General features: G+C 50.3%; 1 protein-coding gene across 2 annotated transcripts in view; it reads left to right on the plus strand.

Annotated features, from left to right (window-relative positions):
* The window catches only part of ZDHHC14 (zDHHC palmitoyltransferase 14), a gene marked incomplete at both ends in the record, with an annotated part of 219,872 nt that overhangs the window by 174,629 nt on the left and 31,506 nt on the right, over nt 1–13,737 (plus strand). For both annotated transcript variants that reach the window (XM_084256183.1, XM_084256184.1), the window contains one exon: nt 12,007–12,144. In XM_084256183.1, coding sequence (XP_084112309.1) covers nt 12,007–12,144 — 138 coding nt within the window. The remainder of the gene's footprint in view (nt 1–12,006; nt 12,145–13,737) is intronic.

Below are 13,737 nucleotides of genomic sequence, written 5' to 3' on the forward strand. Positions count from 1 at the left end.
GAGGTCCCCCACCTGTGCCTGGGCAAACAGAACATGGAGTCAGGCAAGGGTGTGGGTCGTCGGGGCTGCCTGCCTGGCGCAGCGCCCCACTCCTCGCCTGCCTGGGGGGAACCTGCTGCTGTTGGCCACACATCACTCTCCGTGCCAGGCAGGCCCTGGGGGACAACGAGGACTGTGAGGTACATGGGCCTGCAGAGAGCGCACCTGCACCTCCCGAGGAGCCCAGGGGCATGGGAGGGAAAGGAACAGGGTTGTGTGGGAGCTGGTGGGGGTGGGGGGGAGTCCCACCCCCAGGAGGGATCATCCTTCTCAGATGTAAACAGGGACTGGGGGGCAAAGCCGGAGCACAAGCATAAAGACGCACTGTGCAGGCAGGCAGCACTCTGGCAGAGGTGGCTGGGGGTGGCAGGCAGGCTGGGGGGCTAGAGCCAGTGGCTGACGCAAGAGCCAGGCTGGAGAGCTGCGACAGAGGGAGGGCAGGGGCCAGAAGACGCCTCTAAGCCTGAGGAGGGGGTCAGCTCTTGCCCCGATGACTGGGGACAACAGAGGGACCTACCCACAATGCGTTCCAGTGAGAGCGCTCTGGCCACAGTTTTATTTTCATCTGGCCAAGAATGCTCACCCTCACTGTCAAACTGCAGCTCCGCTTTAAAAATAATTTTCTCCACAGCCCAGGAAAACCACAGGCAGTGACTTCGTGAAAGCCTAAAGCCTGTTTCTGTTTCTCTCTCTCCTCCCTCCTTGTGTCTTTTTGACTCTCTCTAGCTCCCCTGGCCAGCGTGTGCTCTTGCTTTGCCTCTCCTGGGGAGGTGTGCGCTCACCTCACGTCTGCTCGTCCCCCAGCCTGCCTTTCTCTTCAGTGTAGGCCTATAGATTGCACCTGTCCGCGGAGCTCCAGACTTGCAGATGCACCTGCTTTCTGGACGTTTCCACATGGGAAGCTCCGAGACATCCCAAATCAGCATTGCCCCTTGACACCCACCCCGATGGTTACCCCTCCCCTCCCATAACCAGGCTCTGATGTTTTCTGACTAGTGGATCCCAACTCCATCCAGTTCTCTCCCTTTGCCCGGCCAAAGCCAGCTGCCAGGTCTCACCCTGACCAGGCAGGCGTCTCCTGGTGACCCCCGCATCTGCCCTGCTCTAGTCCAATCCACCCACTCATCCCCAACAAATCCTGCTGCCCCCTGCTTGAAAGTGCTTTCCTGCTGGTGGTTCTTACAAAGAAACTAAAACCCTGAACCTGGTCTTCAGGAGCTCCCCTCAGAATAGCTGGGGTGCCCCATGCTGCCTTAGCAGCGCTGAGCAGGAGGTCATGACACAGTGTGAGGGCCTCTGCTGCGTGGGGTCACAAGCCCCAAGAGGGCAAGTCAAAGAGAATCAGATATTCCTCAAGCTAAAGTTACCTTCACCTCTCCATTTTACCTTTCTTAGGAAAAAGAAAGAAAGAAAAGTTATGTTACTGTTTCGATTCTATGACTAGGTTAGTGTTCTCAGCTGGGAACAAATTAAAGTTTCCTTCCCCAAACACAACTGAATAAAACTCACAGCTGCCACCCTCAAACCTCCCAGCAGTACAAATGAAAACTCATAGACTTCAAGAGAAATAATAAAAATTCTTTTTTAAAAAAGGATTTATTTATTTATGCATGCAAGAACTGGGGTACAGGTCAGAGGTTGGGGGGGAGTGAGAGGATTCACCAGAGTCAGAGCAGGGAACAGAACAGGCAGATTGACTGAAATACACTGCTGAGGGGAGCAGCGGGAGAGAGAGGTCTGCTGCGGCATGTGGGTAGCTCCCTGCCCGGGGATCGAACTCATGCTGCAGTGGATGTGAGTAGCTTCATAGGCTGCGTCTTAACCTCTTGTGCCACCAGGGAGGCCATAATAAAAATTCTTAAGTCCTATCAGGAACTAGGAACCCTCATGTTACCGACCCATGGGCTTGAAACCTGAGGTGCATGGAGGTCAATAGCAGGACACCGGGGTTTCAGAAAAGAAAGAGGCTTTTTGCACATTGATTGGCAGGGAGGCAGGAGGAAAGGCAAACCTGTCTCCCTGTCTAGGAAAGACAAGTAACATGTGTTGGAGGACAGTGCTGAGAACAAAGGAGTTAGAGCTTAGTGGCTAAGGACCTGGCGAAAGGTAAAGAAAAGTGGACTTGGCTGAGTTCATTGGCCAGTCCAGGCAGTTCATACGTGAAGTCTGAAGAGGCTTTTTGGACAGCGGGGTTTGGGTTTCTGTCCTGGCCCCGGGCTCTGCTAGCCCCCCTCCTCTCTCCTCTGCATTTGCAGTTTCCTGGCTCCAGCCCGCCTGGGGCTCAGCTCAGGTTGGTGCTTCTGCCTGCTGGGCTGGGTGGGTGGTCTTTTCTTTTTCCTTTCAGGGTGTGCGAGTAATTTAGCCATTTAATCTGAGTTATACTGAGTTAATTCTGGGAGGATAGAAATGACATAACTGAAAATGACTTGGGATGTATTTATGCCTATTTCTGATATAATTTATACATATATCTATTAACTTAACAAGTATTTGATGGCTAAATCCTGTGCCAGCTACGTTCTTGAATGAAACAATAGCTTTCAAACTGCCCCCCGCCTCCTCCTACCAGCAACACTCAGTAAAAAATACATTTTACGATGTACACTGAGGTGCAGTTTCATGAAGCTGTATTGCGAGATGCCTTGATTGTTTCTATTCTCTGCTCTTTTTTGAATGATGGTCCTGACCAAGTAAGTTAATTTCACTAGTTGAACCTACTTGAACCGACAGCCCTTATTCTGGAGACCTGACGATACTCAGGTCCCTCCTGCCAGGAAGGCAGCACCAGTGCCAGGTGGGCAGAAGGCAGCGTCAGGGTGAGCAGAGCACCAGCCTCATAACTGCCTGTGACTGGGGAGCCGGGGGTGGGGGTGGGGGGGTTTCAGCTAGAAGGTTTTCTCTCTTTGCCCCAAGTCCCTCCACATGGTATGAGACGAGAGCCTGCTGTTAACTCCTGGTTAATCAGTCTCCTCACTGGCTGCCCCTAGAAGCCCTCTGGAAATCCTTTCAGACAGCTCAGTGGAATCTCTAGACATCACTTTGCCACAAATTGGAAAATCACACCCCCAGGCCATCAGCCAGTCAGCAGGGCTGCTGCACCGGCGTGAGGGGTCCTGAGGGTTGATCTCAGGCTCTGTGGTTATTGTCCTGAACTTCTTAATAAGTTTTCAATCAGATGGACTCACTTCCATTTTGCAGCGGGCCCCCCAAGTTACACAGCTGGCCTTTGAAAGAGGTCCTTTGCCTGTTCTTTTGAGCACTTTTGTGGAGAAATGGTCACTGAAGACCCTCTCTCTAAACCCAGGGTTTCAGGGGTGCTGGGCATGTGAACAGCCGAGAACAGGAAAGCAGCAGCTGTGTTGAGTCTCTGACATCCACCCCACTCCCCCACCACAGGTGTAATACTTGGTAATGCTGAGTGGTTTAATGCCACCAGCCAGTTCTGTGTCAGCGGGAGTGGCCGCTGGGGTCATCTGCTCCCGAGCGAACCCTCTCAAGCCTGGATGTCTGTCAAGTAAGATACATTTAAGGACATGTCTTTGGACACATGGCCCAGCGTGCCTTGTAAGGGAATTCTCATTTATTCCACTGAGCCTGTGTGTCCAGCTCATGGTTATGGGTCTCCATGTCTGAAGATGTAGATTGCTACAAAATCACAGAAGCATGCTTACTTTGCAAAAGTGTGCCTTTCGGGAAGATAATTTTCTATTAGGTGTATGCGCAGTCATGGAAAGGGCTTTGAAGAGCCTTGGAAGTGCTAGCTTTACTCACCTGAGGTCCCCGTGAGGTCGCTCTGTTCCGAAACCTGCATTTTGGGAATAAATTGACTGAGTTTTCAAGAAACATAGCAACTGGGTGTGAAAGAACACTGTGAATGGACGTCAGAGGTGACTCTAGACACACCATGAGCAGCCCGGGACGCTGGGCCCAGCGTCTCCTGCACACCTGGCAGCTTCTGCCTGCTGTCAGGTCCACATGGGCTAAGGAAGCCAGAGAGTGAAGGGGCATTGAAAACCAGAAGGCCCTGCCAGGGTCCAAGCCCTTCTGCTGGAAGGTGGGATGCTGGTTTAATGCACCGACTGGTCCTGGTGTCCGTGGGGATGGCTGCTGTCATCCATTCCCTTCTCAAGGGCTCGTTTCTGGAGAAGAGTGGAGGAGTTTCTCGGGGATGGTGGTTTGTGACTGAGCTGGCTTTCAGATTTGGATGGTCATTATCATTTATTTTATTCTGAGAATTAAGTAGCATTTCGAGACGTAGTTTCTATCCCTGCAGACACAAAGGTAATGTGAGGTGGACGTTGAGAGGCGCCTGGGTAAGGCCGGGGAGCAGTAGGCAAGCAGAGGGCACTGGTGCCTGGTTCCAGGGCAGTGATTGCACAGTTGACAACATAGAAGCTGCAGCTGGAGAAGGACTGCCCTGTGCCGGCTCTGTCCTCGCACACATGACCAGAGCTTATGTTACTTTACTCATCTGATCAGAATAACATGGAGCCCTGATCCAGCAAGGACGTTCCAGGAGGCTCAGAGACCTCAATGGAAGGGCCCTTGGTCAATCCAGGGAGCCTCCAGGAGAGGAGAAGAGGAGAAAAGGGAACCAATGCCTCCTGCCTGGGTATAATTTACTAGTTTATATGACGTGACTCTGTGATGCTCTGAATCCAAAACATGGGAATTGTGGGATTTCCTTCTACATCATAACAGGCTGACTCACTTTTCAAAGTTCATTTCCTTACATCTCCTTTCAAAAACAATTTACATTACACAGGAAACCCTCAGAACCTTCCTCCAGCAGCTACTTCTCGCTGCTTCTCTACGAAGCCTCCTCCTCATCTCTGGCAACTGCTTTGACGCCATCTTTGTTTCTAATCAGCTCTACTCAGAGCACAGCAGCTTCCAAGCCCTGGCACCTCCCAGGCGAGCTGTTCCTCCTCCTAGAAGCACAGAACCCCCCACCAACCCCCCCACCCCAGTGTTAGAAAGTGGAGTTAAACACTGAAGTTCAACCAACTTAGAAATTTGAAGAAATAAAAATATAAACTGCTTAACTGCTCACTTGGAGCCTGAAGGGACACTCACTGTCCTTCAGTCAAGCTCCCTCCTTTGAGGCACAAAGAGACTCAGCAACATGCCAGATAGCGAAGCTGGGGAATCAATGAGGCCATGGGGTGGGGGGAGGCAGATGAGGCCTTGACGAGACACTTGAGGCCACAAGTGGGGCACTGGCCACAGTTATGTTAGATTGTAGTTACAACTCATTGGTTCTACTTTGAAATTTTTTAGTTTAGTTTTCTTTTTTTTTTTTTTAGGAAATAAAGTTAAAGGCAGCTGAATCTTCATTTATGGGGCATTAGCGAGGACTCAAGACCAGAAGTACCTTGCATGTTCCAATAAAAGACAGCCATTTGCATTTAATTTTATAGCTCAAAATTGTCTTGGGATTTATCTAATCCAACATTTTACATGTGAAGAAATTATCTGCATGTAGAAGTAAGATATTAAAGCTAGTTAATATGAGTTTTTGATTTTGTCTCTCCATATAATTAAATAGAGCTTATTTTCAGACAAAGAGTAAGAAAGGGAGGGTATAAGAAACCTTTACCCTGATATACCCCTATGCTCCAATAACCCCTAAGCCCCCTAGTCTCAATAGATAATGCTTGCCAGGGCCATTGTCAGGTCCCTGACGGACCTGATGCTCCCGTTGCTGAGCATGAGGCCATCTTTTTTCACGGAAGGCAGGGCCTGATCTGGTTGGGCATCCCCAGGCGTGGGCACATCTTTTCTACATCCTGAAGAGGAGCGATGCCCCAGGGTCACCCGCACAGATGCCCATCCTGGCATGGCGGCATTCCTTTCTCATGCCCATTGCTGGTGACGTGCTGTACATGCAGAGGATTGGGCACCGAGGCCACGCCAGGCCACATCGGAGCACTCAGCTGAGCCCTGCCTGCAGGTCCCATCAGTCCAGTGGCCACAAGAGCATCACTGAGCAGGTGCTGAGAGTACATGACTCGTTCATGGGGACCCTTGTCTTCATGGGGAGCCTTACCTGGTGCCTGGCACGTAGCAAGCCTCCCTAATTCTGGATAGAGGTGAACGAGGAGCATTTGCGTTGCTTTCCAGAAACCTACCCAGTCCTTGACCACAGCTACCAAAGCAGTCACAATTTAGGTTTTACCAAAAGGTTTAGAACAGCTGAATTATCTAGGGTCTGAGAAGGTGGTCCACAGATACGTTAGCTAGCTTGATATTTTAATGTTCCCATTACATAATTTTATGAATTTCATGGAACTCATAAAGGTCAGATGACTCTATGTACCGCTGTATCACGACCTTCATCCTTCTGAAAAAAACAAGAGACCTCCTAAGACAAAATGTTGCTAATTTTGGAGGTAAAAAAATCCCAGGCTTAAAGAAAAAGTAATTTTCCCCTTCATACCTTTAAGAGCTTTTAACATCATTTAAATGTAATTAACATTTAAATGAGAAGTTTGTCATTTCAGTTTAATTCTTATAGTTCTTATATTGCATGACACTCAAAACACTCTTGGAGAAGGAAGTGGGGACTGTTACTCCCCTTCTCTTGACCAGCTCACCCCTCCCCTAGGCACAGGACCACCATATAGATGGAAAACGTGAATTTTCTGGACCACTGTGCCTGGCCTGAGGAGATGATTGCCACCCATCTCTGGACCCCTCTCCTAAGAACCTATATTGGAACCTGACTTCTGGGAGATTTTTAACATTTTCATACGTTTGATTCCTTCCTTTGGCCAGCATCAAACTCAACTTTTGCAAAAACTTTGCCCTTAATGTGTCAGTGAATTTTCCCGTCCCTGTCCAATTGTAATTCCTCTCCGCTTCTCCTTATTTTCAAGGCCTCTTTTTCCTAGTCCACTTCTTCCAGAAATGTCCTCTACCTTTAATCAGAGGACTCAGCAGAGGGGCGCTTGCGGACTCAGGCCTGCGGCTCCTGGTGGGCCTCCTCGCCTGCTCCGTGGCGCCCTCTTCTGTAACGTGTGGGAATAGCACCTACTGGGCGGGGCTGCAGTCTGGAGTTGTGAAATAACCACCCCAGGCAAGCAGAGAATGCTCGAATTGCCAGCACTAACATTATCTAGAGTTTTGCATGAAGAAATAGGTCCGTAGCTCCTTTTCCTCAGCTACCTCCCACCAGCCATTTTCATGGAACCATCTTTCCCCACTTTGGATCTGAGAGCAGGTGACTTCCAAATTGGCCTGAAATCCACTCTGTAACCTCGGGTCTCCCAGTAGGTGGCCCAGATCTGGGGCTGCAGCTGCAGGGCTTTTGCTAAACCACCTCTGTCCCTACTGCAGGAGGAGCCGCCAGAGGCCATGTCTCTCCTTGAGTTGACGCACCAACAACAGTGGGACTCTCCTCCAGCCTCTAGTCCATGTCTCCAGGTGTCTTCAGGTGGCCCAGAGCCTCAAATTCTCTGTGGTTGGCAGGCCCAGAACCTCATCTTTCACCAGCACTTTCCAATGTTCCCACTTAGTGTCCAGGAATATTGATCAGCTACTCAGAACCCACCAAAGGCAGTAAAGGCATTCCCTCCCCTGGGGCATCTGTATTAGTGGCTGCCTCCTGCCAGCACATTGGCAGGAGTCGGGGTTATAAGGGTGACTAGAAATGGCTTCTCACCTCAAGGCTTCACCTGGGGAAGGAGGGAGAAGCAGGGCAAATCACCTCAGGGCAGTATGGTCAGGGCCAGCCCTGCTAATTAACCGGATCTCATTATTAGAGAGCCTTCTAGGTTCATCAGTCCCAATCCCCACCCGTGCCCCATCCTCACAGGCTCTGCTCCAGGATGCGGCAAAGCTCAGCACAGATGCACACCCTCCAGAGTTGTTCCTAATTGAGATCTCTGGTGGGTCCCAGGCCTCAGAATCAAGGGATATGGCAATGACCCCAAAGTGTATTGTTAAAGAACCTCTCATTGCCTCATCCCTGCCACCAGCACACTGGACACCCCATTCCATTTTTCCACACAGAAAATGCACACACCGACCTCAAAGAACAGTTGTTTGACGCTTCTCAGATGTGTGGCTGTGTCTGGCTAGCTTTGCCAGCTGTTCGGCTTCCTCTCCTCCTCCAGATGTTCTTCTTCCAGCCAATTACTTCTTCACTCGGCCCTGGGGAGCTGCCGTGTGTCCGGCTGCGGCCTCTCTCTCTTCCCAGCTCAGCTGTGCACAGTGCAGTTCTGCTCTCTTTCCTGGAAACTGAACAACACAGGCTCCACGGCAGTCCCAAAGTCTCTGCTCCTCCTGGGCAAGCTCCAGCCCCCTTCAGCGCAGAAGGCAACTCCCCCCAGCAGGTGACCCCACTCCGTGTCCCATTTGTGTCCTTGACCCATAAGAGGAGCACGTGTGCGCGCCTAGCCACGGTGAGAGTGGCAGAGTGACACGCATGATTCGCTCTTCCTCTATTCGGAGTTCACTCTTTGGGTCTGAGGAATATTCTGGAGCCTGAATAAAAAGTGTCTTCACCAAATAAGATAAGGAATTCCTGGGAGCCGTGGACTGTGGCGTTGGGGTGGTTCTTCACAGTAGTTCTTAAATTTGAATCTGCTGGCACCGGGGAAGACTCCACAGGGTGGCAGGGTGGCATCGGGGCATCCTGGAGGCGGACGGAGAGAGGCCCAGCCGTGGTTCTCATTAGCTGTATGACAGCAGGCGGTGTCCTTGCTCATGTGGATTCCTTGTGGTAGCGGGAGGGCCCTTCAGTCATTTGACAACTGTTTACTAAAGGCTTAGAGTGGGGTTGGCAGATGGAAAGAATGACAAACAAGATGATTTTGGACAAGCGTGAGGGTTGCTGACAGAGCTTGCTGGTGGTGCAGGCAGCCATGTTGGTGTCTTTGGGGTGCAGCTGGCCTTTGAACCTCGGGATGAAAGGGGTTGCCCATGAAGAGAGAGAGAAGGGGAGAGAGAGAACCCGTGGAGAGGAGACGGGCCAGGGGAGGTGGGAGGAGGAGAAGAGGGCCTGGGAGCGAAAGAGTGGGAGGTGTCCAGGGACAGAGGCCTGACCCTTATTCCTCAGAGGCTCCCGGCAAGTGTTTGAGGCTCATTTACCACCGTGTGTTCAGCAGAAACAAAGGAGGATATGAAAAGGGTTAAATAAAAGGTTCCTCAGTGAGCTCACGTTGCTGGTGGGATTGTTGTCAGCCAAGAGAGAGTTTTCAATAAACAAGTTTCCAAGTGGAAACTGCTTCAGCTGAGGGAGCCAGGTGTCCACACCCACTTCTGAGGCATCACATTTTCCTGGGAAGCCTCCCCGACCCCATGACCAGTGGTCTCGTGAGCCTCATCTGTGGCTACTCTGCCTCCCTCAGAAAAGAAGCGAATCATAGCTTTGCTAATAGGACACTTTCTAAGTGAAAGATGACCTGTGGTGGCTCAGAGACCTCTGTCCTTGCGGTAAGGGTGTCCATGTGGTCGTTAGGCCTCCCAAGCCCTTCTGTACTTTGTGACAGGCAATTTTCACTTGGGTGGAGCGGCCCAATCCACCAGCTGTTTGGGATTTAGAGATCAGGGCTCACAGCTGGATCCCAGGTGCCGACACTGCACGTGCTTTTGTGCCCTGCTTCCTCCGTGTCTCTTCCTGCTACCTCTGCTCGTCCCAGACTCCTGCATACAGAAGGAGCCCCAAATAACAGCCACCAAATCTTAGGAAACCGGGTGGATTCCGATGTTCTTTCTCTCACTGCACTTCGTGCCGACGTCTCCGGTGCACAGCCTGGAGGACGAGCGCCTTAACTCTGCTCTCACCGGGGCTAACTGCTCCGGGATATGGGCCTGGCAGCACATGTACAGATGTAACTCACAGGGGTACACTGTGGGGAGGGAAAATGATTCTCTACCCTTCAAGATTTCTTTGGCTGGCCTAGTAATTCAATTGACATAAGTCAGATTAACAGGAGAAAAGCAAATTTAATTTCGTACACACAGGGACCCCATGTGCGTGAGGTCCAAAGACGAGAGGGTAAAATGAGGCACAGGTGCAGTCTGAGCTGAGGGATGGGTGGAGCCTGGCACTTCAGAGGGCAGGGGCGACTGCAGGAGGAGCAGGTGTTTGCTCTGCCATGCAGGTGGGTCAGAAGAGGTTATTTCTGACAATAACCCTCATATGGATGAGACCCCTCTTTCTAAATTCTTCTAGGTAGATAGGACAGAGCCAGAAGTTTCCATTGACTCTACAGGATCTTGATGGGAGGCCTGTTCTGGACCCCTTTGGCATCAGCAGGAATTATTTACCTTTGGCCGAATGCACCTTCGAGGCCATGGGCCCTCGCCAAGGCAGGCTCCCCGAGGTTTCCCTTCAGGCCCGCTGCTCGGACCAGCTGTCTCTGCAGACGGGGTAGATCTTACAGCCCCTCTGCCACCCCATCTCAGGCATCCTCACGCTCTTTCGAGAAACAAGCTCGCATTAGACACAACTATGAGAGGAGCGGCTTATGGCGGGGGAGAGGAAAGGTGAAACATTGGCTCCTCAGCTATATGTCTGTCTACAGTGTCTCCTCCCTGTTTGCTTTTAAAAGCACATGTAGGTATTTTAAGTGAGCCAATTGAGTAGAAGCTAAACCTGGGTAAAGAGTAAATTGTCCCCCGCATGCCGCACACCCCATCAGGGCAGGCAGGCTGCCGCGAGGGAGCCCTGGAAGACCTGCTGAGCCCTAGAGAAATGAGACCCACTTTCCCATCACTTGCAAAGGGAAGGGAAATTGCCACGGGATGGATTTCGTGTGCAGTTCCCTGAGTTACAAGCCTGGGTTCGTGCTGTTGACCCCAAACAGCCCTCAGATGTGCGCCAACAACATGGGTTTCTTTGGAAACAGCAAGGGCAAGTCAGGTTGGAAAGGAGTCTTGCAGCAAGCTGCACATACTTTTCTAGATCCAAAGCCAGGACCCCTTATACCATCTTTTGTGGGGACCCTGCTGGCTGAAGAGGTGCCTCCTCCTTCCTTCCGCTGGGGAAGGAATGTCACTTCCTGTGGAAATCAGGAGGTTGTGCTCTGTAGTTTTCTGATGGTGCCGCCATGTGGGGCGGGGCGTGGGGGGGGGGGTGCTTCCAGCCTCCTGACCTGACATGAATAGTCACTGTATATTGACTCCCCAGGTTCTCAGGGTGCAGGGGTAACGGTATGAGAATGCCTGAGCCAGCGCTGGGTCACAAAGGCCTGGGAGAGACCTGACCTCCTCCCAGCCCCACTGTTCTGCCCCAGACAGGGGGCTCCCTTCTCCCCACATCTCGAGTCTCACCTGTGAACAGGAGACATCACCGTTTTCCTCATGGGGTGTTTCAAGGCCCAATGTTCATGTATGTGACTTCTCTTGACAAACTCTAAGATGAGGCCTTACAAATGCTTGCCCAGACCTTTCACCCCTGAGAGCTCCAGAAAGTGCTGTTTGCAGGTAAAGAAGCTGAGGATTGTGGGCGCAAAGATGGCGTGTACTTCAAGGCACTTGAAGGTCATGGCTCACTGTTTCAAATGCTATCAATTCCCCATGACTATTGAAATAACATTTTGTAGGGATGGGAGAAGGGTGTGGCCCCTCTGTCCTGTCCCAGGCCCCTGTGACCCCTCAGCTCTGAATACTGAAGGTGCTGGTACCATTTTTTTTATAAAAGATTGTTCTGTGAGCCAAACAGGTTTCTCACACAGAAAGGGAAATCTTTCCTCATTAATGAGGGTTTGTGCTCTAATTTCTCTAAGTTGCCATCTGAAAAGAATGCATGCTCTATTTTTTCAAAACAGCTAATTCTGGTGAAGGAATAATTATGTTCTTGAAATATTGTAATGTGAAGCATTTCTCTGAGTGGAAATTCATCCTATGGTATCATTTGGTTATAGTATCAGAATACGGGGCTGGGGGAGGGTTTCCCTCATGTAAAGAACCATTTTATTAATTGATATCCATATTTTTTTTTTCTGCCTCTCATTTCAGAACGTTTTGATCACCACTGTCCCTGGGTAGGCAACTGTGTGGGGAAAAGAAACTACAGATTTTTTTATATGTTTATTTTATCTCTGTCTTTTCTGACAGTCTTTATATTTGCATTCGTTATCACCCACGTCATTCTTCGTAAGTATGCTGGTGAAATCAGATGATGTATGTAACCATTTGCCTGACTTTGGTTTTCTGATTTAATTTTGGTTTGATATTTTGATCATTTCGGGCTTTCTCTTTCTCTCCCCCTTTCTCCCAGGCCCCCCCTCACTCGCTGCCTACCCCCTTCACGTTCTCAGACATCTCCCCCTCTCCCCACTCCATGCCACCCCCATCCTTCCCACAGCAGCTCCCCATTCACACCCGCACCAAACTCTGCCTGACTGATAGAACCTCTCCTTGATATACTTGCCCCTAATCCAGCCTCTGTGACTTCACTTTCTCTCTGTCCTTTGTCCCCCTGGAAGAATCACACCCTCATTGACAGAAAGGATGCCCATCTAGTTGCGGGGTACAGCTGCAAAAGCAGGAACGGTCACCCTAAAAAATAAAGTCTAAGAATAAAGACTGGGTTTTCTTATACACAAATCTAAATATGTTAAAGATACACATTTGTTAAGATATTTAGTTATTTGCTAGAACATTCGTCAACTACAGAGCAATGAAAAATGAGTTTTGGACATAAATGACTTTAATATATATTTGCCTAAGCAAAGGACACTTTTCACTCTAACCTTCCCAAGGTCATAATTGAATCTCTTTTGTTTCTTGGTTGTTCACTTTCCCACAATGGGAGGAATGAAAGGAAGTTAATTGGCCTTGAGCTCTACCTAGATAGATGCCTTTAAACCTCCATCACAGTCACGACCAGCAGGGCCTCTGTCTGCATTCCTGAAGCACCCCCTTCCCTGGGCACCCCCCCCCTCCCGCCCCTGGGCGGTACTGCTTGTCTCTCTGGAATGTTCCCGAAGTATCTGAACACGGCTTACTTTCTTCCCAGGCAGCAACGGGAAAACCACAAATGGAGTGGCTAGGGCTGCCTTAGAAACCCTAGTGTCCTCCCTTCTCTCTGGGTGGGGTCTATGTTGGGTGGGGGGAGTAAATTGCATGGAAAGTTTCACCCTAGTCTTTTTAAAATATTGGTCTAGTTTGGACATTAAATGGGCTAGCCCAGATCTTCATAGGCATTTTATATCCCAGTTCCCAATCCTTCAGCCTGAAATCCTTTCATCTGAATGTGACACAAATAAATACGTGATACGTGGTCGAGAGCCATGACTCGGCAGGTTGTGGGGGGAGGACTGGCTCCCGTGGAGGCCCATCCACTCCACCTGGGAGGGATGCCAGCGTGGCTCCGCACAGGCCCAGTTTCCATTTTCAGAGGAGAAAAATGGCAAATGCCCAGGGTCCTCCTACCTGTGCGCTAGACGAAAGGGTCAGAGAGAAGCAGCAACTGCTATACAACTGGAGGAGACATCAGTACTGACACTGCAGCATACCCATGACTCTGAAAGCAGTGCTCGAAGATTACATTTTTCACGTCACTCTTGGAAAGTCCAAGTGCTTTCATTGATGTGTATTTTATATAAATACACACCTATGGCCACACTGTATTTACGGTCTGGTCCCTCCATTCTGGACATGAAGGGTCAGTTTTCACTTGCCCAAATACCAGCATCAGTCCTGGGAATACAGGAACACACGCACACACACACACACATACACAGC

This window comes from Talpa europaea, assembly GCF_964194135.1.
Source record: "Talpa europaea genome assembly, chromosome: 2".
In the NCBI taxonomy this organism is placed as follows: Eukaryota; Metazoa; Chordata; class Mammalia; order Eulipotyphla; family Talpidae; genus Talpa; species Talpa europaea.